Source organism: Schistocerca piceifrons, chromosome 2 (genome assembly GCF_021461385.2).
Source record: "Schistocerca piceifrons isolate TAMUIC-IGC-003096 chromosome 2, iqSchPice1.1, whole genome shotgun sequence".
In the NCBI taxonomy this organism is placed as follows: domain Eukaryota; kingdom Metazoa; phylum Arthropoda; class Insecta; order Orthoptera; family Acrididae; genus Schistocerca; species Schistocerca piceifrons.
Window position 1 is genome coordinate 741,310,817 of NC_060139.1, and position 21,107 is coordinate 741,331,923.

Sequence of the window (21,107 nt, forward strand, 5' to 3'; positions counted from 1 at the left end):
GGGAGTTAGGAATGTCAAACTATTTTTCGTCGTATTGCAATAAAAAGCACACAACTGACTACTCTTTACTGTTAAGACGTTTTTGTGACTCAATAGCGTTCACAATCCCCATTACTCACATACCTTTACAATCATATCAGTCAATAATAAAGAATATATTGCATCAAAGGGATAAGATTTTACATCAAGCAGAAGTGAGTTCCTGGTACAGTGACATGTTTTTCATCAAAGCTAGAAAGAAGTGAAACAGCAGTTAAATTTGAAATGGCCTTCTACAGAGGTTTTCACATAGTTGAAAATTTAAGTTGGTATCTAAAGTGGATGAGCTGTAGTCCTCATTACATTAACGCTAACTTCGGAGTCTTAATATAAAAGATAAGTTGCAATATTACACTTCACAACAATACTGAACTTCTCTTTTGTGAAGTACTGTGCACTCATTCTTTAACACAGTCAGTTAACTTGCAAGGTCCATGCCCTGACAGAAAGCTCACCAGCTCCTGTGCATTTGTTTATAATCAGACAGTTTGAACTGACATAAAAATGATGCACATTTCTGACATTCAGCTTACAGCTCAATAGGAACTTATTCTCTCCACTTCTGTTACATTAAATATATATGAATAACCACACAGTAACCACACAGTAAGATATGTTTATTAATGTTTTTTACAATATCTGCTGCTGCCCAAGTCACTTAAGCAAAATTACTTTAAAATGCTGGTCAAAGAAATATTCATATTCCTTTATACTCAGGTATTTCTGTGCAACTGACCACACAACTCAAAAAAGAAAAATATAAGGCAACACTTCCTAAGGCACTCGTGGACAACCTGGGCTGCATAGGGATTTTCTTAAAACTGTTAGAGGCAAGATTTATGAACTCCTTCTTGTTTGGCTGAGCACATTTTGCTTTAGTTGTAGCAATCTGTATGAATTACAGAACCCATTTTATATTAAATAAATCAGTACTGCTGTCACTGACTGTTCTGCAACTAGCTGAATTAAAACAGATCAATCTGAAAAATAATTTTAGAACATAATTTTTGGTTTCCATATTTTGTTTCATTAAGCATGTTATAGTACAGCAGCAAAATTTAAAAAAAGGAAATGTCAGGTTCAGTTAACAGAGATAAATACAGATTTCACACAGTCAGAATTTTTCTTCAACTAGACCCCCATATCCTAATGCAACCTCAGACACAGATCCTCACAATTGTCTTTTTCATGTATCAAGATCCAAACTATTGTGTATCCAATTAGGTTTTGCTAAAAAAAAAAATGGTTCAAATGGCTCTGAGCACTATGGGACTTAACATCTATGGTCAGCAGTCCCCTAGAACTTAGAACTACTTAAACCTAACTAACCTAAGGACAGCACACAACACCCAGCCATCACGAGGCAGAGAAAATCCCTGACCCCCCCCCCCCCCCCCGGGAATCGAACCCGGGAACCTGGGCGTGGGAAGCGAGAACGCTACCGCACGACCACGAGATGCGGGCTAGGTTTTGCTCATTGGAAATGGAATAGGGGTGTAAAAAAGGGAAATAAGAAAAGAACACACAAAACTACAGTATACTGAATGTGGACTCATTTGCTTTTATCAATGATAAAATGAGACACTCTTTCTTCATTTCTAAATAACTACTAAACTTTATCAGATATTGCAAGTCTACAGCAGGTAAGAGAGGGCCTGATCCATAGCAGGATCTTAATTGTGTGTTCGCAACTAATAAATGGAAGATAATAAGTCTTTAAAAATGTGGAGACATAACATCGTCCAAACAACTATCTGCCAAAGAATCAAATTGTGTGAGACAGTGCATAAGGCAACATTAAATTTTCTGAAAGACTCAACTAAAGAAACTAAATGGCGACTGGATTTCTATAAAAGCTTTCTAATCAAATAGATCTTCGCTAAGCAACAGCCTCAAGGAAGTGAAAATACTTGTATATTATGTTCATTGTTAGAAATGTAAATCAGAAATTGTTGAGTGAGAAAACTGTATGGTTTTAGAACATCCTTGTTGCATCACTAGTGATTATTATGATTACTTGGCATAGGTAATGAGCAAAATTAATTACAATATTTCAATACTGTCTTCTCATCTCTTGTATTATAAAATAATCTCATATTATAAAATCCACTGTGTCAAAGTAATGTCATCATTTTCAGTATTATTTAAATAGTAATACTCTTTTTCTTGACTCAAGGGTTATAAGTACCTCTGGGCTTTAGAAGGCAACTGTTTCAACATTATGGAACATACGTAAAAATGACACAGACCAATGGATAGTGTATCTCTCCAAGTTTCAGTTCATAATGTAGGACAGAGAACTGTTATAGAACAGAGTGCACCAATAGGGTGCAGGCTTGTCAGAACATGTAGACAGATATCCACTTTATATTGTTGCATCAAACTAGTTCACACTTGCAGACAGGCAACTCACTGAACAGATTTCAAGAGCAGGCAGTTGTTGTCACACATGCATGTAGGTATTGATGTTTGTTGCATTATAAGTGGTGCATATAGTGAGCACCTATAATATGAGTTAAAAACTTTGAGGACTGCTCTATACATTAATGTATGTGTATTTTATGTATGCCTTGCAGTTTTTGTGTAGTCATCATCTGAAACCCTAGAGTTACTTGTGAATAAGTTAACACTTTGCATTTTATGTAAAACTAGTATGCAGATAGCATCATTCACATACATGGGAGTCCTAGCTTGAAGATAATGATCAGATACTCTCTGAAAGAAGACTGCCGTATCAGAGAGAATGGACACAATGAGACATTGGTAAAAACATTCCAACAGTGAGAACCAAATGTCATACTTTTGAAAGGGAAAAGTTTACTCTTTAGAGATGAAAACTGAAGAAAAAATGATATCTTTAAGGGATATCAGAGAGAAAAAACTACAGTGGTTCAAAATTTAAAAAGTATGAATATGTTGACATCAGAAATATTTCTCTGAATGAGCCATTTCTCAATGTCTGCCTTGGTGTGAAATAGTTATTTTGATGCTCCTCAATATTAATTTTGTCCAAAGTTCATTCCATATCCCTCATCAGAAGATTTCAGTTCTAATTTGATAAAGAAATTAAAAACTTGTTTCTCTCTCTGCCAGTAATGGTTCTGTTTCCTTTATCCAATTTTCTTCTGTCCATCTTTACTTGTTACAAAGATATTATGTCATACAAAATGTAACATCAGCAATTAGACAGTTATCACATATTACAGTACAGGAGCAATTCCACTGAAATAAAGTATGAGGCACTGAGTGAAAAGTGACTAAAACATTTAAAATATAAGGTTTTTAAATAATGTATCCACAAGGATATAAATCATAGCCATATGTAAATTAATATTTGGAAGTGTTTCTTGAAAAATGTACTACCTAAGCACAGTGATTTAAGATAATAGTTGATAACTGTATGCCATTTGACAAAAGAAACAGGTACTAATGAGTGTATGCTGAACATTTGGTAATAAGAGACTCAGTAAACAACCACACTTTACTTTTAGGAGCATTGTGATACTAATACACATTAAGATAACATCAGAATATAACTGCAACTGAATTTAAGTGAACAGGATATTCATAATAACCCTAAGTATCCAGATACTGTGAACAATTTTAATGGCTATAACATTTTAACACAAAGGATCAGTACATGTACAGGGTGAGTGAAAACTCATAGAACAATTTTGTCAGCACCACCAGACACTTTATATTGCCACATCCCATCTTTCTTTCTTTCTTCCTTCCTTCCTTCCTTCCTTCTTTTCTCTCTCTCAATCCTTAAAAACGAGTAAATATGGACTGTATTTGTGGATCACACCTGGAAACTTAATTAATGCAGGAAATATATAAATAACTGAAGTTCAGCATCATTATATTTGAGTTTTTTGGCAATAACATCATTAACAACTACATTTTTTTAAAAATATCTGCTTTTGCAGCACAACTGAAAAACAGCTCTTTGACAATATTAACTTTTTTTTAAAAAAAAATCTGAAATAGTAGTGCTTTTTCTTTGTTCCTATGATGTTTAAAAGAGTGCTAAATTTATAACATTGTCAAAGAGTATCTCTCTGTATCTTAGTACATCTCTTAAAAATGTATAAAATCATCTTTAATATCACTTTCAGTTCATACAATCACAGGCACGGAATTAAATGGGCAGTGACATCAGGTCATTCAGAGATATCTTAGTATCTCAAAAACATTTGAATCATTTATTTGTATTATAATGTCCCTCAAGTTCAAATATAATATATTACAGCCTGTTCACAGAACTGAGCATACAAATTAACAAATCTGTACACTTTGTTATAAAATAACAAATATTGTTTGAAAATGTAAGAATTCATTATAAATCCTTCAAAATCACTAACATGACATAACATAAATAACTTCTTTGCTCCATATGTATTCACATATCCAGACCATAGGTGTTCTGCCTCTGAAAATATTAATTCACACCCAAGATCTCAAGTAGGCAATTCATTTTGATGGGAATGAATACGCAGAACACCAATTTAAAAAATGTTTTCTGTATTACAGTTACTGTAATTGAAACCCAAAGGCCTGGAAGATAGTTCACATCGTGAACAGAGACCTCCTCTTACACATTTCTGCAGCCACTGTGAAAGCATCACAAGTGTGTTCTATAATCACCGAGGCAGTAATAAAAGACTCAATTATAAAATTTGTGCTTTGTCAAAACAGTAATTCATTGGCAAAAATGTACCATAAATCTGTTTTATTTTCACTTTAAAGTGCACTTTAATACTGAAGCTCAGCAGTTCTGAACCAGTTCACAGCTTTAAAATTTAGTCACCGAACCGTGTGCACGCTTTCTTCCACTTGCACTGTGTACACCACAGTTCTCGATGTTCCATCCCGTACACTTTTCGACACTTCTTTGTTTCTCCTCGCATTTTGCGTGTGGGGCTCCCTGATAATAATTTGCTTGTAGTTGATGTGGGAAAACTGGACTCCGAACGAGGGCTCAGTTTCAGGTGTTTCAGAGGTGAATTCTGAAAGTGAATAAAAACAGACATTTTAAAAACTAGGCAAAAAATAAGTAAGTAAGCTGCATATTTGGCTACTAGCATAAATGAGAGTTACTTATAATTTGAATGCTACCAATAAAATAAAAATCTGACATCACAAGAAATCTGAACACAGTTTTAAAACAGACCTCCTCATGTTTATTTGCCTGTACAATTACTGAAAAATTAAAGACTAGTAAAAATGTTGGTAAAACCTGATTTGATCTCACATATCCTGTACCTGCTGTAGCTAGAAGACCTTTATCAAGCTATTATGTCATCTTAACCCAAGGAAAGGAAAGTTAGGTATTGCATTTTCAGCTTCGGATCACACAAATGGTGTTATAACCTGTGCTGGCTTCTTAGCAAATCATCATCAGTTTATCTGTTTCAAAATAAATAAAAAAAGGAGGGATAGTGGAGTATTAGCAACCTAAATAACAAAATAAAAATAACTTCTATACACGACTATACACATTTGAATACATTACATGGTAACTTTTCAAAGTGCAACTGGACAGGCCCAGGGAGGAGCACACATTGTAAACATATCTGCATTCTGATTACTGGAACTGAAGGCTGCAGTTAATAGTCTTAAGTTGGCAACTCTTTAAATTGAAAGAATAAGATTAAAAATATACACAATATAACACTGATTGTGTGATTGCTTCTAGCAGATTTGAGAAGCGTGTATCTCTCGATTTTATATTTCATATTTTTAATCTTATATTTGTGATACCAAATCAGAATACAAATACATTTACATTACAAGCAGCTCACCTGGCCTGTTCGATTTTACTTTGACAAGTTATTATGTAGCATCTCTCTCTCTCTCTCTCTCTCTCTCTCTCTCTCTCTCTCTCTCTCTGTGTGTGTGTGTGTGTGTGTGTGTGTGTGTGTGTGTGTGTAGAGAAGTTAGTTTGATTCTGTAACTTAATTTCCTAGAATTTTATTAACTTCTTTTCATTTTAAACAGATCAGTTGATGACTTATGAAGATGCCAAAACTGTTTATGATGCCATTGGACTGTCCTGGAGGGAGGGGGGGGGGGGGGGAGGGAGGGGGGAGGGAGGAGGAGGAGGAGGAGGAGGAGGAGGAGGAGGAGAAGACGAAGAAGACAAGACAGCCACTGTGTGTGTACTACTAGTCTATAAGTAGTCTATAAGTAACATATTCCATTCATCTGTTTATTGTGTTTCAGGGTTGTTTTTCTGAGGTCAAGTTGGGAATTGTGTGTGGGATTCACCTAAATGGGTGCCTGAAACTGACTAAAATCTTACTCATACTGGTCAGTATGATAGAAAAAGCAGGCATTAATGTAGTGCATTAATTCAACCCAGTGTAGTTCACACTACCTTACAAGAATACGTTCTGTATCTTACACTGTATGAATATGTTTAATTTCATCTTGTCTTTTTCTCAGTTAATGTGAGAAAAATATTAATTTCTCACATATTATTTTTGTAGGGTTTGTCGATTTCAATTAGCTTGCACGAATTTTAAAAATGTATTAACAGAAATTTTTTAGCACGTACACTCCTGGAAATTGAAATAAGAACACCGTGAATTCATTGTCCCAGGAAGGGGAAACTTTATTGACACATTCCTGGGGTCAGATACATCACATGATCACACTGACAGAACCACAGGCAACAGAGCATGCACAATGTCGGCACTAGTACAGTGTAAATCCACCTTTCGCAGCAATGCAGGCTGCTATTTTCCCATGGAGACGATCGTAGAGATGCTGGATGTAGTCCTGTGGAACGGCTTGCCATGCCATTTCCACCTGGCGCCTCAGTTGGACCAGCGTTCGTACTGGACGTGCAGACCGCGTGAGATGACGCTTCATCCAGTCCCAAACATGCTCAATGGGGGACAGATCCGGAGATCTTGCTGGCCAGGGTAGTTGACTTACACCTTCTAGAGCACGTTGGGTGGCACGGGATACATGCGGACGTGCATTGTCCTGTTGGAACAGCAAGTTCCCTTGCCGGTCTAGGAATGGTAGAACGATGGGTTCGATGACGGTTTGGATGTACCGTGCACTATTCAGTGTCCCCTCGACGATCACCAGTGGTGTACGGCCAGTGTAGGAGATCGCTCCCCACACCATGATGCCAGGTGTTGGCCCTGTGTGCCTCGGTCGTATGCAGTCCTGATTGTGGCGCTCACCTGCACGGCGCCAAACACGCATACGACCATCATTGGCACCAAGGCAGAAGCGACTCTCATCGCTGAAGACGACACGTCTCCATTCGTCTCTCCATTCACGCCTGTCGCGACACCACTGGAGGCGGGCTGCACGATGTTGGGGCGTGAGCGGAAGACGGCCTAACGGTGTGCGGGACCGTAGCCCAGCTTCATGGAGACGGTTGCGAATGATCCTCGCCGATACCCCAGGAGCAACAGTGTCCCTAATTTGCTGGGAAGTGGCGGTGCGGTCCCCTACGGTACTGCGTAGGATCCTACGGTCTTGGCGTGCATCCGTGCGTCGCTGCGGTCAGGTCCCAGGTCGACGGGCACGTGCACCTTCCGCCGACCACTGGCGACAACATCGATGTACTGTGGAGACCTCACGCCCCACATGTTGAGCAATTCGGCGGTACGTCCACCCGGCCTCCCGCATGCCCACTATACGCCCTCGCTCAAAGTCCGTCAACTGCACATACGGTTCACGTCCACGCTGTCGCGGCATGCTACCAGTGTTAAAAGACTGCGATGGAGCTCCGTATGCCACGGCAAACTGGCTGACACTGACGGCGGCGGTGCACAAATGCTGCGCAGCTAGCGCCATTCGACGGCCAACACCGCGGTTTCTGGTGTGTCCGCTGTGCCGTGCGTGTGATCATTGCTTGTACAGCCCTCTCGCAGTGTCCGGAGCAAGTATGGTGGGTCTGACACACCGGTGTCAATGTGTTCTTTTTTCCATTTCCAGGAGTGTATTATGATGCTATGATCAACTATGAGACAATATGTAATATATACTTTTGTGATTTAATAAATTACCGGTGAGGATGATGCTGATGAAGAATAGTTGCCGGCAGGAATGTTGATGGGTCCTGCTTTGTGGTAACCATTCTTCAACTGTTTTTGGTACTCTGGGTCTGTAAAAGAGTTTCATCACTAAAGCAATGCAACAAATACAATACAATATTGTTTTTAATTTCTTGAATACTTTTGTTTTGTTGTTTCAGAAAAATCAGTAAAACAGCAAGAACTAAAAGTATACAAAATAGCACTTTTATGTGTAGTTACATATAGTGCAATGTAAGTTTAGGTGCTGAACACACTAATTTTCTCTATATCTCAACTATGTTTTCATTTGATGTAAATAATGCACCAAATAATTGTAAACCTAATGTTTAATTTGGTTTGTAGATTACTAAACCTTTTCCCCCAAAAAATATCAGTTAAAATATGCAAGATATGTGCTGATGGCAAAAAGTTATATAATCAGCATTAAATAAAAAATACTAACAATAAAACTATCTTTACACTTTTCTGTCCATAACATACCCACCAATACTAAGTGTATTTCATTACTGTACATTTGTTAATGTAATTTATAAAATCTTAGTTTGATTTCTGTGACTCAATCTGATAAGGTGATCATCTGTTGACTGATATGAAAACAAGATTGTTCGTCACTTACGAGAGACATGGGAGGAGGGCTTCATTAGTATTATAACATTTCAGTTCCCTCTCACACCTTTCATTTGAAATGTCATAGTAATGCAACTTATAGGTTTAGAATCAACTACTAATCTTTTCGAACTGATTCATTCACCCAGTCATTCTTTCATTCATGCTGTCACTGTTACAGGTAACTTCCATGTCACAAACAAGATGCATCATATGACTATAAGTGAAATTATATTAATCTTTACTCTGTTTCTTCTCCCCCTGCCCCCACTTGATAATTCTGCTCTATGTATATGCAGCAGTGCCATTCTGGAGTAATTCTGCATGCATGTAAATTATTTTTCAGTTTCCATCATTGAAGATGATTTTCTTCAAAGTCCTACCCAGTATCTCAGTTGGGAGAGGAGGAGGAGGGTGGGAATGAGACAACTTGGTTTCACAGCGAATTATGAAATATTTTTGAAAATCATGAGAAACGACTGCTGCAAGTCAGTATCAACTATGTGATTTGGTTTTTTCTAACTGATACAAAATTTATACGTTTGCCTTTACTGCAGGGTAGGATTGGAGTTCAGTTTGTACAGATACGTTTTCCCCTCCTCCTCCTCCTCCTCCTCCTCCTTTCTTGTATGTGAGGGTCGTAGCCCCTCCTGAGCATTTGCTGGATATGCCCTTGGTATTTCTGCCTTTGATCTGCAGCATTTCTGCCCCTCTCCTAACTACAAAACATAATAGTCTATCCTTACACCAAACCTGCTTGCAATACATTGTCAGATGAATAATTTTTGTGAATGCTACATGTGCAAGAGCTGTTCAATGCATAAATTCAACACATCCGATTCCAGTCATGCCATTGCTATATACCAATCTATCAAAGACAGTCCATATTGTGAAAGAAGCCAAATCATGTAGTAAAATCTGCATAAATTTTTATGTAACAACCAACCAAACTGTGAGCAAGGGCAAGATTGAGCATCCAGTTGCAGATTATGCTGTAAAGTATTATACCATCTACTCTGAATTACACTAGTGAAAACTGTCCCTCTGAAACATTCTTCTGTCCCATAATTCTCTTTATATTAATCTCTACTAGTCTCTGTCCTGTACCTTCATTTACCCTAACTACTGCCACTACTAGCTTCTTTCTTCTCCCCACCTCACTATGTCCCCCCCCCCCCCACACACACATACTTGTTATGTGTTAATTAGTCATATGAAACAATATGCATATGCATTCCGCCTGGTCAGTAAATATCTGCTAGGTTAACATAATTGCTCTACAGCAAAATACAATACAGCTTCATACCTTCATAGGGTGGACGTGCCATGTCACGGTGTGACAGTGTAGGTGGTGATGATGCATGTAGCCCAATCTCTACCTCTGTGTAGTAAAATTCTTCCTCATGATCCCAGTCTTTGCCATTCTCTGGTCCATTTTGTCGTCTGCCAAAGGTAGAAAAGATATTTAAAAGAAAATATATTTCAAAAGCTGCATTACTTAGAAGAAACTACTATCTACAATGAATAACTAATACCCCAGCAGCATCTGAGTAGTGCTGCTGCATGGAGTAGTAGACGGTACAGGCAAGGGAGGCACATGAGACAAGGTTAAGTCAGGAAATGAAGGTGTGGTGAACAAAGGTATTACTGTTTTTTAGTGTCCCTGTTAATACATATCTCTACACAGAATGTTGCACAAGACTAATTTGGGATTACTCTGTTGAATGGTCACTTAAAATTCTTCTTTAACCTTCATTGTGTTTGTAGTAACTGAAACAAAACAATATTTTCAGTTGACAGTGAACTTTGCATGAAAGGTGTAATGAGCAGTATTTGATTGGGCTAACTCAGTCTACACATTGCCAAAACAAAATTGAAAGTAAGTGCTGAAACACCAGCAGTAGTCCCTTTCAGATTATCCACTGGTCGAAGCAATAGTCATTTCATCACTACATTACATATGAGGTGTTAGCAACATCTTTATCAATATTTGAAAGTACTCTCCTGTAATTAATATGAGAATAAGTGGAGTAATGATTTTAGCAATGAATGAGATTAAATCTCTGTTCTAAAAATCAATAGACGTGTTTTAGCTTCTCAACCATACTTCAGTTTCCATCAACTTTGATATTGAAAATATCAGTGCCATTTAATATACTCACTGGCTTAGACTTTATAGTGGTTTACAGAATACAGATAAAGGTTTAGTTGGGAATGTGAATAAAAACTTATGTTTTGTGATATTAGAGTGTTTACTTCAATGGCTTAAATATATGTTTTGATCAACAAGAAATTTGAATCCATAATAAACTCACAAATAATAAAAATGTGTCATACATAGACGTATAAAAAGATTGTCTTTATTATTTCTTTCTTGTCTCAGACGTTATGTCTGGTTAAAAATGGAAGGTGACGTGGACCTTGATCAAGCGTGACTTCCTTTTAACTGTACGGTATATGTTACATTGCATTTAGGAACTTTCGGGTAATTGAACAAGTGTCAATAATTACAGATTTCTGTAGCTGTATATATAAGTTTGGATGTAGCTGTATTGCCTTGATGTACTGGTGGATACTGTGTGGTATGACTCCTGTAGTTGATAGTATAATTGGTATAATGTCAACTTTATCCTGATGCCACATGTCCTTGACTTCCTCAGCCAGTTGGATGTATTTTTCAATTTTTTCTCCTGTTTTCTTTTGTATATTTGTTGTATTGGGTATGGATATTTCGATTAGTTGTGTTAATTTCTTCTTTTTACTGGTGAGTATGATGTTAGGTTTGTTATGTGTTGTTGTTTTATCTGTTATAAAGGTTCTGTTCCAGTATAATTTGTATTCATCATTCTCCAGTACATTTTGTGGTGCATACTTGTATGTGGGAACATGTTGTTTTATAAGTTTATGTTGTAAGGCAAGCTGTTGATGTATTATTTTTGCTACATTGTCATGTCTTCTGGAGTATTCTGTATTTGCTAGTATTGTACATCCACTTTTGATGTGATCTACTGTTTCTATTTGTTGTTTGCAAAGTCTGCATTTATCTGTTGTGGTATTGGGATCTTTAATAATATGCTTGCTGTAATATCTGATGTTTATTGTTTGATCCTGTATTGCAATCATGAATCCTTCTGTCTCACTGTATATATTGCCTTTTCTTAGCCATGTGCTGGATGCGTCTTGATCGATGTGTGGCTGTGTTAGATGATACGGGTGCTTGCCATGTAGTGTTTTCTTTTTCCAATTTACTTTCTTCGTATCTGTTGATGCTATGTGATCTAAAGGGTTGTAGAAGTGGTTATGAAATTGCAATGGTGTAGCTGATGTATTTATATGAGTGATTGCTTTGTGCATTTTGCTAGTTTCTGCTCGTTCTATAAAGAAGTTTGTTAAATTGTCTACCTGTCCATAATGTAGGTTTTTTATGTTGATAAATCCCCTTCCTCCTTCCTTTCTGCTTAATGTGAATCTTTCAGTTGCTGAATGTATGTGATGTATTCTATATTTGTGGCATTGTGATCGTGTAAGTGTATTGAGTGCTTCTAGTTCTGTGTTACTCCATTTCACTACTCCAAATGAATAGGTCAATATTGGTATAGCATAAGTATTTATAGCTTTTGTCTTGTTTCTTGCTGTCAATTCTGTTTTCAGTATTTTTGTTAGTCTCTGTCTATATTTTTCTTTTAGTTCTTCTTTAATATTTGTATTATCTATTCCTATTTTTTGTCTGTATCCTAGATATTTATAGGCATCTGTTTTTTCCATCGCTTCTATGCAGTCACTGTGGTTATCCAATATGTAATCTTCTTGTTTAGTGTGTTTTCCCTTGACTATGCTATTTTTGTTACATTTGTCTGTTCCAAAAGCCATATTCATATCATTGCTGAATACTTCTGTTATCTTTAGTAATTGGTTGAGTTGTTGATTTGTTGCTGCCAGTAGTTTTAGATCATCCATGTATAGCAAATATGTGATTTTGTGTTGGTATGTTCCAGTAATATTGTATCCATAATTTTAGCATGTTGGATAGTGGGTTCAGAGCAAGGCAGAACCAGAAAGGACTTAATGAGTCTGCTTGGTATACTCCACGCTTAATCTGTATTGGCTGTGATGTGATATTATTTGAATTTGTTTGTATATTAAGTGTGGTTTTCCAATATTTCATTACTATGTTTAGGAACTGTATCAATTTAGGATCTACTTTGTATATTTCCAATATTTGCAGTAACCATGAGTGGGGTACACTATCAAAAGCTTTTTGGTAATCAATGTATGCGTAGTGTAGCGATCTTTGTTTAGTTTTAGCTTGATATGTCAACTCTGCATCTATTATCAGTTGCTCTTTACATCCTCGTGCTCCTTTGCAACAGGCTTTTTGTTCTTCATTTATAATTTTGTTCTGTGTTGTATGTGTCATTAATTTCTGTGTAATGACTGAAGTTAATATTTTGTATAATGTTGGTAGGCATGTTACGGGGCGATATTTAGCTGGGTTTGTTGTGTCTGCTTGATCTTTAGGTTTCAGATAAGTTATTCCATGTGTAAGTGTATCAGGGAATGTGTATGGGTCTGCAATGTAACTGTTAAATAATTTAGTTAGATGTGAATGTGTTGAGGTGAACTTCTTTAGCCAGAAATTTGCTATTTTATCTTTTCCAGGGGCTTTCCAATTGTGAGTAGAATTAATTGCTTGGGTGACTTCATGTTGCAAAATTATCACTTCAGGCATCCGCGGTATCATCTTGTATGTGTCTGTTTCTGCTTGTATCCACCGTGCATGCCTGTTATGTTGTACCGGGTTTGACCATATGTTGCTCCAGAAGTGTTCCATGTCTGTTATGCTTGGTGGATTGTCTATTTTAATGTGTGTGTTATCTATAGTCTGGTAAAATTTCTTTTGGTTTGTGTTGAATGTTTGGTTTTGTTTCCTTCTATTTTCACTTTTTTTGTATCTTCTAAGTCGTTTGGCCAATGCTTGTAATTTCTGCTTCTTCTCATCTAATTGCTCTATCGCTTCTTGTTGTGAGATTTTACCTAACCTTTTTCGTTTTTTTTCTGACATTTCATTTCTTATAAATTGTGTTAGCTGTCCGATGTCTTTTCTCAGTTTTTCTATTCTGATCTGTAGCCTGTGTTGCCATGCAGGTTTTGTGGGTTTCTTCTGTGTATTGGTTGGTTCTGATCTCTGCCTAGTGTGTATATTTAGTGTAGTGAGTGCTCCTATATAAACCAGTAGTTGCAACTCTTCCATAGTTGTGTTTTCATTTATTTTGTTGTGTATGATTGTGTTGATAGTTTTTATTGTTGTTTCGACTTGTGGGTTATTTGGCGGTCTGTGCAAGAATGGTCTAATGTCTGTATTTGTGTCTTTATATTCTATATATGTCAGCTGAAATTTCTCTTCTATATCTAACATGTGTGTCGCTCCGTGTTCTATTTGTGCTTGTTCTGGTGGCTGTCTTAAGATTTCGTTTTCCTCTGATTGTTTAATTGATGCGTGTTGTTCTTTGTTTGTTTGCTCTGGGATGTTTGAGTCCATTACTGTATTTTCTTCTTCTTCTGATTGCACATTATTTTGTTCCAGTATTTGTTGTACTCGTTGTTTGATGTTTTCTAATTCTGACTGGGGTATCCTGTTATTTTTGATTATTACACGGATCTGATCAGCTAGTCGTTGTTCTGTTAAAAATTTTAATTCTGGGTATCTGGTAATAAATGTTGTGTATACTTGTGATCTGTATCCAGTTGTGTTGGTTCCTAGGTTTGTTGCTTGGTAATAACAGAACATGAGGTGTCGATTAACTTCATCTGACCATCTCATCCTCTGTCTTTGTTTTCCTTCTAGGGTGGTTGCAGGAAGCATATCCTGCAAAACACCTCTATTTGGATTTGAATCATTTTCCAGTTGGCTATCAATGTCGTTACCATTGTGGGCGGGCCTAGGGTTCAAGCGTCGTCCCCGACCATGACGGCGCTTGTCCGAGGCTTCTTTAGTTCTGTCCTGAACCAACTAATCACACTAAAAGGGGGGTTAGCCCTATTAGTGGTTTGTTCTTTTCGTCGCCTTTTACGACTGGCAGAACATACCGGAGGCCTATTCTTTTCCCGGGCCTCCACGGGAATTATTATTATTATTATTATTATTATTATTATTATTATTATTATTATTTAACTACAGAGCTGTGCCATTATATGCGAGAGTACCGCAATGATTTTCTTGCTTAAGTTTTTGTAATATTTGTTTCAATCTCCTTAACTTTTGAAATCAGTCAATACATATGTCCAGTTGGTGTAATACTATGTATGTACTTTTATGTTAACGCAGTGGACTTATCAAATGTGTTCCTCTGTATTTTATATTGTTCAACAGATTTGAAAACAGTATGAAAGTTGAAAATTTAAAAATTCCATAACTGGTTCTAAATGTGCTCTGCGAAAAGTTACCCAGACTTATGTCTTGTGGACCTAATTTGTAGGCAAACATATGAACTCAAATGATTATACCATATGACATATTGGATGGGCCTGGAAAAAGATCATCAAACATTTGATACATTTTAATTGGTAAATGTGACGATATTTTAAATACCTATTAAAAATAAACAAATATATCATAACAAAATAATAAGCAACCAGTTGCATAAAATAAATTTAATTTCTTTACTGGTTGTGGACACTTGGTGCCCTTCTTCAGAAGGTTATGCATATCGCTTCTGTGAGTGTCAATAATAAAGTGCATACAGCACAATGCCGTGGTCCTAAAATACGAGCTCTTAGATAACTACATATAGTTCACAGTGTCTGTTTTGTGCAGACTCTGTGAACTACATGTAACTCAGCACCATGTGCCAAGAGCAACCTACTTCAGATTAAAAATTTACATGTAAGCTCAGGTGCAGAACATTTCAGTTTCCAGACAGTCCTTGCAGATAGGAGAGATCATACAATTAGTTTCGTTTGGTCTTATGTTTTCATTAGCAAATCTACTTGAATTTGTGTGTACTCTATGAAATGTTGAGAAGTTACGAATGTAGTTTGGTCTGAGCACGACATCACTTTGTTTTCATATGAGCTGTGACATTTTATAAATCATCAGAGCACTAAAAAATGTCACAGTCTAGTGGTTCAATGTCTTCTCTTTACTATTTGTAGGATGTAATAAGCATATCTAACTAGTGTACGATTTGTTGTAAGCAACCGTATGATAGTTCAAATAGCATGCCTGATGTATTCAGTTAACAAGAAGTCACATCTGGAACAGAACAACTTACCCAAGGTGTGCTTTTCGGACATGGGATTCAATGGCAGCACAGGTTGTGGTCATGGCCAGGCAGCCAGGCCAGGTGCAGTGGTACACTGTCGTCCGGATTGCCTGCAACAAAAATATCCTGTCAGTTCATAAATAGGGTTAAATTACCACACTGATAAAATTCTCTCAAGTGTAATATACAAGTAAATATGGTCCAAGCTGATTACTTTGGCACTCATTAAAAAATAAATAAAAATTCTAGAACACATACTAGACACCCAAAAGTACAAAGGCGATAGAATTAAATCCAAAATGGATCACATTTGTATGTCTATAAATTTATGTTCCTAAATAGCAGCTACGTGTGTGTGTGTGTGTGTGTGTGTGTGTGTGTGTGTGTGTGTGTGTGTGTGTGTGTGTGAGAGAGAGAGAGAGAGAGAGAGAGAGAGAGAGAGAGAGACCATTAAAGAGTTGTGCAAATTGGTCACAAATTAATATACAGGGGACAAGTTGATACTAGGGCATAAAGTACTTGCAAATCCCACTCCATGTAATCTTTTCGATAGTAGCTATGGCTCACAGACAGATGTGTGAATAATATACACAGATGTCAGCATTTGAGAGAGGACATGTTGTTGGGCTCAAAGAAGTCAGCTGGAGTGCTTGACGAATTTCTTGATGTTTGAATAGAAGCGACCCCACTATTTGATGATGTTGGCAGGAATGGATGAACCACTGTAGAATGTAGTGTCTAGAAGAAAGCGGTCGAACTAGAGACGACAGAACATGAAGACCGAGCAATCACCAGAGAGTCACTCAGAGCCCCGGATTCATCATTATCATCAATCTGATGTGTGACAGGTGCTACAGTAATCACAAGGATCGTTAATAGATGGCTGACAGGGAGGGGACAGAGCTCACAGTGCCCCTTGTGCCCATTACCACTGACCTCTGTACACCAACAAGTACGTTTGGCCGGAAATCTCATTGACTGAGTAGAATTGTTTTCAGTGATGTGTCCCACTTTGAACTGAGTCCCGATGACCAATGAAGATGTGTCTGAAGACATCCTGAACACTGGAGGGATACTCTGACTGTCGTCTGCCATATGGCCAGACAACCAGGAGTGATGGCCTGGGGTGCTATTTCATTTCATACTAGGATCCCTTTTGTTGTCATCTGCAACACCCTTACAGCACAAAGGTATGTCAACAATATTCAACACTCCATATCGTTGCCCTCTGCGGCAAGCCATGGGATTACATTTCAGCCAGGTAATGCCTGCCTGCACACAGCAAGAGTTTCTACTGCTTGCCTTCGTGCTTGACAAATTCTACCGTGGCCAGCCTGGTTCCTGGATATCTCCCCAATTGAGAGAGTTTGGAGCATTATGGTCAGGTTCATCCAAACAGTTTGAGTTTTGATGATCTAAAGCACCAATTGGACAGTATTTGGCATGATATCCCTCAGGAGAACTCCAACCACTATCAATCAATTCCAAGCCAAACAAGTGCTTGCATAAGGGCCATAGGTGGATCAATAAGTTGTTGAGTTGCTCAATTTGTGAATCCCTTTCTATTAAATAAAGCATTTAATTATTCTGAAAGTGTCATTTGTTAGTCTGTACATATACATCACATCTACCAATTTCTGCATTCTTCAGAGAGTATTTCTCAACACAGCCCAGATCAACATCAATCTCAAGCAGCTTCACCATCGATTTTAGCTTCGCCATCAATTTAACAATTTATGTACCAGTAGGTTCTGAATTTTGAGGATAAAAAGCTCAGGTGCATAATTCCAGTTAATCTTGCATAAACTTATTAAAGCTGTTTCTAAATGTTTTACAATGTTCAAGATACTTCCTGACGATGGTCTGTAAACTGACAATACAATGACTCTTCACATTCAGTATTTCCATGTGATGTTCTGATATGCACAATACTTTTACTGAAATTTCATCTGCCTTTCATTTTCCTGAATGGATATGAGAAATTAATCTTTTTTTTATTTATAAGGCTTTTGATGGAAATCTTTGAATGTATTTTAATATCCTGGGCTTTGTCCAGCCTGCAGTACTTTGATATACCAGTTGCTGTATCAACTGTGACTACATTTATTCTGCACCTCTGTCTTTCGAATGGATTTACTCTTAAAAAAAAAAGGCCTACTAAACACATTGAAAACCACTGGGTTATGAAGGAAACTGCAGCCTTCAGATGCAAACCATTCCATGTATGATGCAAGCATGTGAGGGGCGGTGCTGAATCACACGTAACGTGTGAACATCCCCCCTCCGAGCAGTTTTGCAGGCTGTGCATTAACAATTTTCACAGAAAACTTCATCCAAGGCTGATCATATTGCTCAAAGAGTGACACAATCTTCATACTAGTGTAAGAAACATTCTCAGAAATGTGACTGATGTCATCCTCAATGATATAACTGAGATTACAGTTCAAACTGTTACCTGCATCCCCTTCTATTATTGTATTTTCGATAAAGTTCTGGGGGCCAAACCGCACAAACCCTGGGTTCGGTGTGGGGCAGCAGTGGGGTGAGTGGGCTACTGTAGCCTGTTGTGTACCACTGAGGGCTATGGCGGGGACAAAGCCTCTCCATCGTTTCTAGGTCCCCAGTTCAATACGATACGATACGATACAATACAATACAATACAGGGTCTCTTACTGTTAGCCAATAAACAGATTGTAATAATACTTAGAAAGTGTATTTTTTGTACAGACACACACTTTTTTAAATGGAATAATTCCAGTTGACATTAACAAACTAAAAGCAGGGTAAATTAGAATGTCAGTGGTGTTTGGTGAAGGATTCTAGTTGAGGCGTTTACAAGATATCATATTTTGAAAAGTTTCCACATCGATACTTGGGTGTGCCATTCAAGTGGTTGTTAGGTATGATGTTGTTATGTTTGCTTAAAGTGTGCTTGTATGCTTGTATGGCCCTTGAATGGATTGTGATTTGCTAGTCAGTTAGTCTATCACAGTCCAACCGTTAGGTCGCAAATAAATGATGTGATTTACCAACACAGAGAAAGTCAACATGCTCATGGCATATACAGTGTAGGAAGAATACAGTACATTCTTGTATGGTCTATGCAGCAAGATATTCCAACAGACACCAACCATCTCGGCAATTATTTATCAAAGTCGTAGTGTGACACCTAGACAACATAACAGAAGGAAACAAGTGAAGATGGAAGAGGGAGAAATTAATTTTATTGCTGCTATTGCAACTGATCCTCACGTTAGCCCCCACACAATCGCCCAAGGAAGTGGCACGAGTCAGACAAATGTCCTACGAATAGGTTCTATCCCTATCACATCTCTCTCCATCAAGAACTGCATAGAAAAGATTATGAGAGTCGTGTTAACTTCTGTACATGGGCACTAACACAGTATACTCCAGATGTAACGTGTCTTGTTTGGTTATGAAGCCACATTTACCAATCACAGTCAGGTTAACTGCCGAAACAATCACTACTGATCTGTTGACAGTCCTCATTGTTTTAGTCATGAAGAACGTCCATGAAGTGTAAACGTGTGGTGTGGGATAGTGAACCATCAACTCATGCTTGTTTTTCATAGTGAGAACACCGAACGCGCCCAAATATCGCAGCCTCCTAACAGACCATCTTCCACTGATGCTGGAAAACGTTCCTCTACAGACTAGGAGGCCCTCTAGTACCAACATGATGGCTGTCAAGCCCATAGTGGACAAAGCATTACAGCATGTCTCCACGAATTGTTTCCAGATCGTTGAATTGGACGCAGAAGTCCTGTACCTTTAAATCCTAACTGCTTTATTAAAGAGCATTAAGATGTCTCCAGCATTAGGAAACGAAACAATAGACATAGACACATGCTTTAGATTACGGTCTTGTTCCCTCATAACAAAATCGCTGAGGATGTATTGCTTGTGTTTTCCACGTCGCCAGGTCGGATTTCTTCATTTAAGGCAGTGTCGTGCGCCACAGGGAGGAAGGGAAGAGACACATATAATAAAGATGTAATTTCTCTTTCCGGCCACAAGCCTCATGCAATGGGAATCGCTGTTCCATAGTCGGCTCCCACAAGGGTAGCCGTTCCACCGCACTATCCACAGAACAATGTGGCAGCACAACCTGACTTCGATCTTTAAGCCAAATGTATGCATAGCATTCAGTGTGGCTGACTGGCTCTCTTCGTGCAGCCCAGTCCAGACTGACCTGTTGCCAACGGTTCACACCGACTCGTCAACTTTTATCTACTCGATACACTAGGCAACTTGACCAAAACTGCATCTACCGCCAGCGAGAAAACTCCGCAACTAGCAAAAACCCTGCGACTTTCTCTTGGCCACTGGCCACAACACGTCGGTAAATCATTTTGCAGAAATGTAGCAATTACTGTTGTTGTTATAAAATTTTAAGAAAGGTAAATTATTGACGTAAGTACTCAGAAGGAAGAATGACGAAGAAGTGTTTAAATAAAAAAAGTGTGTAATAAGAGTAACTCAACCTTTTTCCTTGTTCCCTTGGATGGTCTCCCTCCCTCTGACAGTTTACTGCTTTCCTTACCTCCTCCTCCTCATAATCATCATCATCAGTTCCTCCCCTCTTCGCCCAGCGCCGTCCACTGACTGTGACAAGGAAAACCACCAAATCTGGGAACACCTCGGAGGAGAGTTGGGGTCGAAATCCTTTCCTTGTGAGAGTTGTGGTTTGGGACTTGCGCTGGGTACCTGTTCGCCAGCACAAAGCGGCTGCGTCACGTGTAGCAGCTCAGAGTCGCTTGCAGCCTGTTGCAGGCTGCGCAGCCCGGGACGCATCGATCGCGCCCTCAGCCCGCTTCATATGGGGGGGAGGGGGGTCACGGCCGCACGCGGCGTCATCGCCAACTGGGTCACATCGCTACCTGCGGAGCTGCCGCGTTGTATTCGGCAATTACCTTGAAGCGCGCTCTAACACCGGCTCCAGGTGGCCTCTTCCTGTAGGCACTCACTTCTTCGGTCCGCGGAAGTGCGTGATACAGCAATTTTATCAGCAGGATCACTCGACAGCCGGGAGATAAACTTCTCGAAACAAGTTTTGTACTACTCATACTACTTGCGTAGTTTACGTTTCTCTCTCTTTTTTCTTTCTTAATCGCG

The 21,107-nt window shown here is 38.4% G+C and overlaps 1 protein-coding gene across 1 annotated transcript in view; it reads right to left on the reverse strand.

Annotated features, from left to right (window-relative positions):
* Window positions 1-3,415: 3,415 nt before the first annotated feature.
* LOC124777497 (zinc finger protein 395) overlaps window positions 3,416-21,107 on the reverse strand; it is a 534,083-nt gene continuing 516,391 nt past the window's right edge. The window contains exons 5-8 of the mRNA XM_047252940.1: window positions 15,980-16,080; window positions 10,015-10,151; window positions 8,073-8,170; window positions 3,416-5,048 (exon numbers count right to left, since the gene is read on the reverse strand). Coding sequence (XP_047108896.1) covers window positions 4,842-5,048; window positions 8,073-8,170; window positions 10,015-10,151; window positions 15,980-16,080 — 543 coding nt within the window. The 3' untranslated portion in view covers window positions 3,416-4,841. The remainder of the gene's footprint in view (window positions 5,049-8,072; window positions 8,171-10,014; window positions 10,152-15,979; window positions 16,081-21,107) is intronic.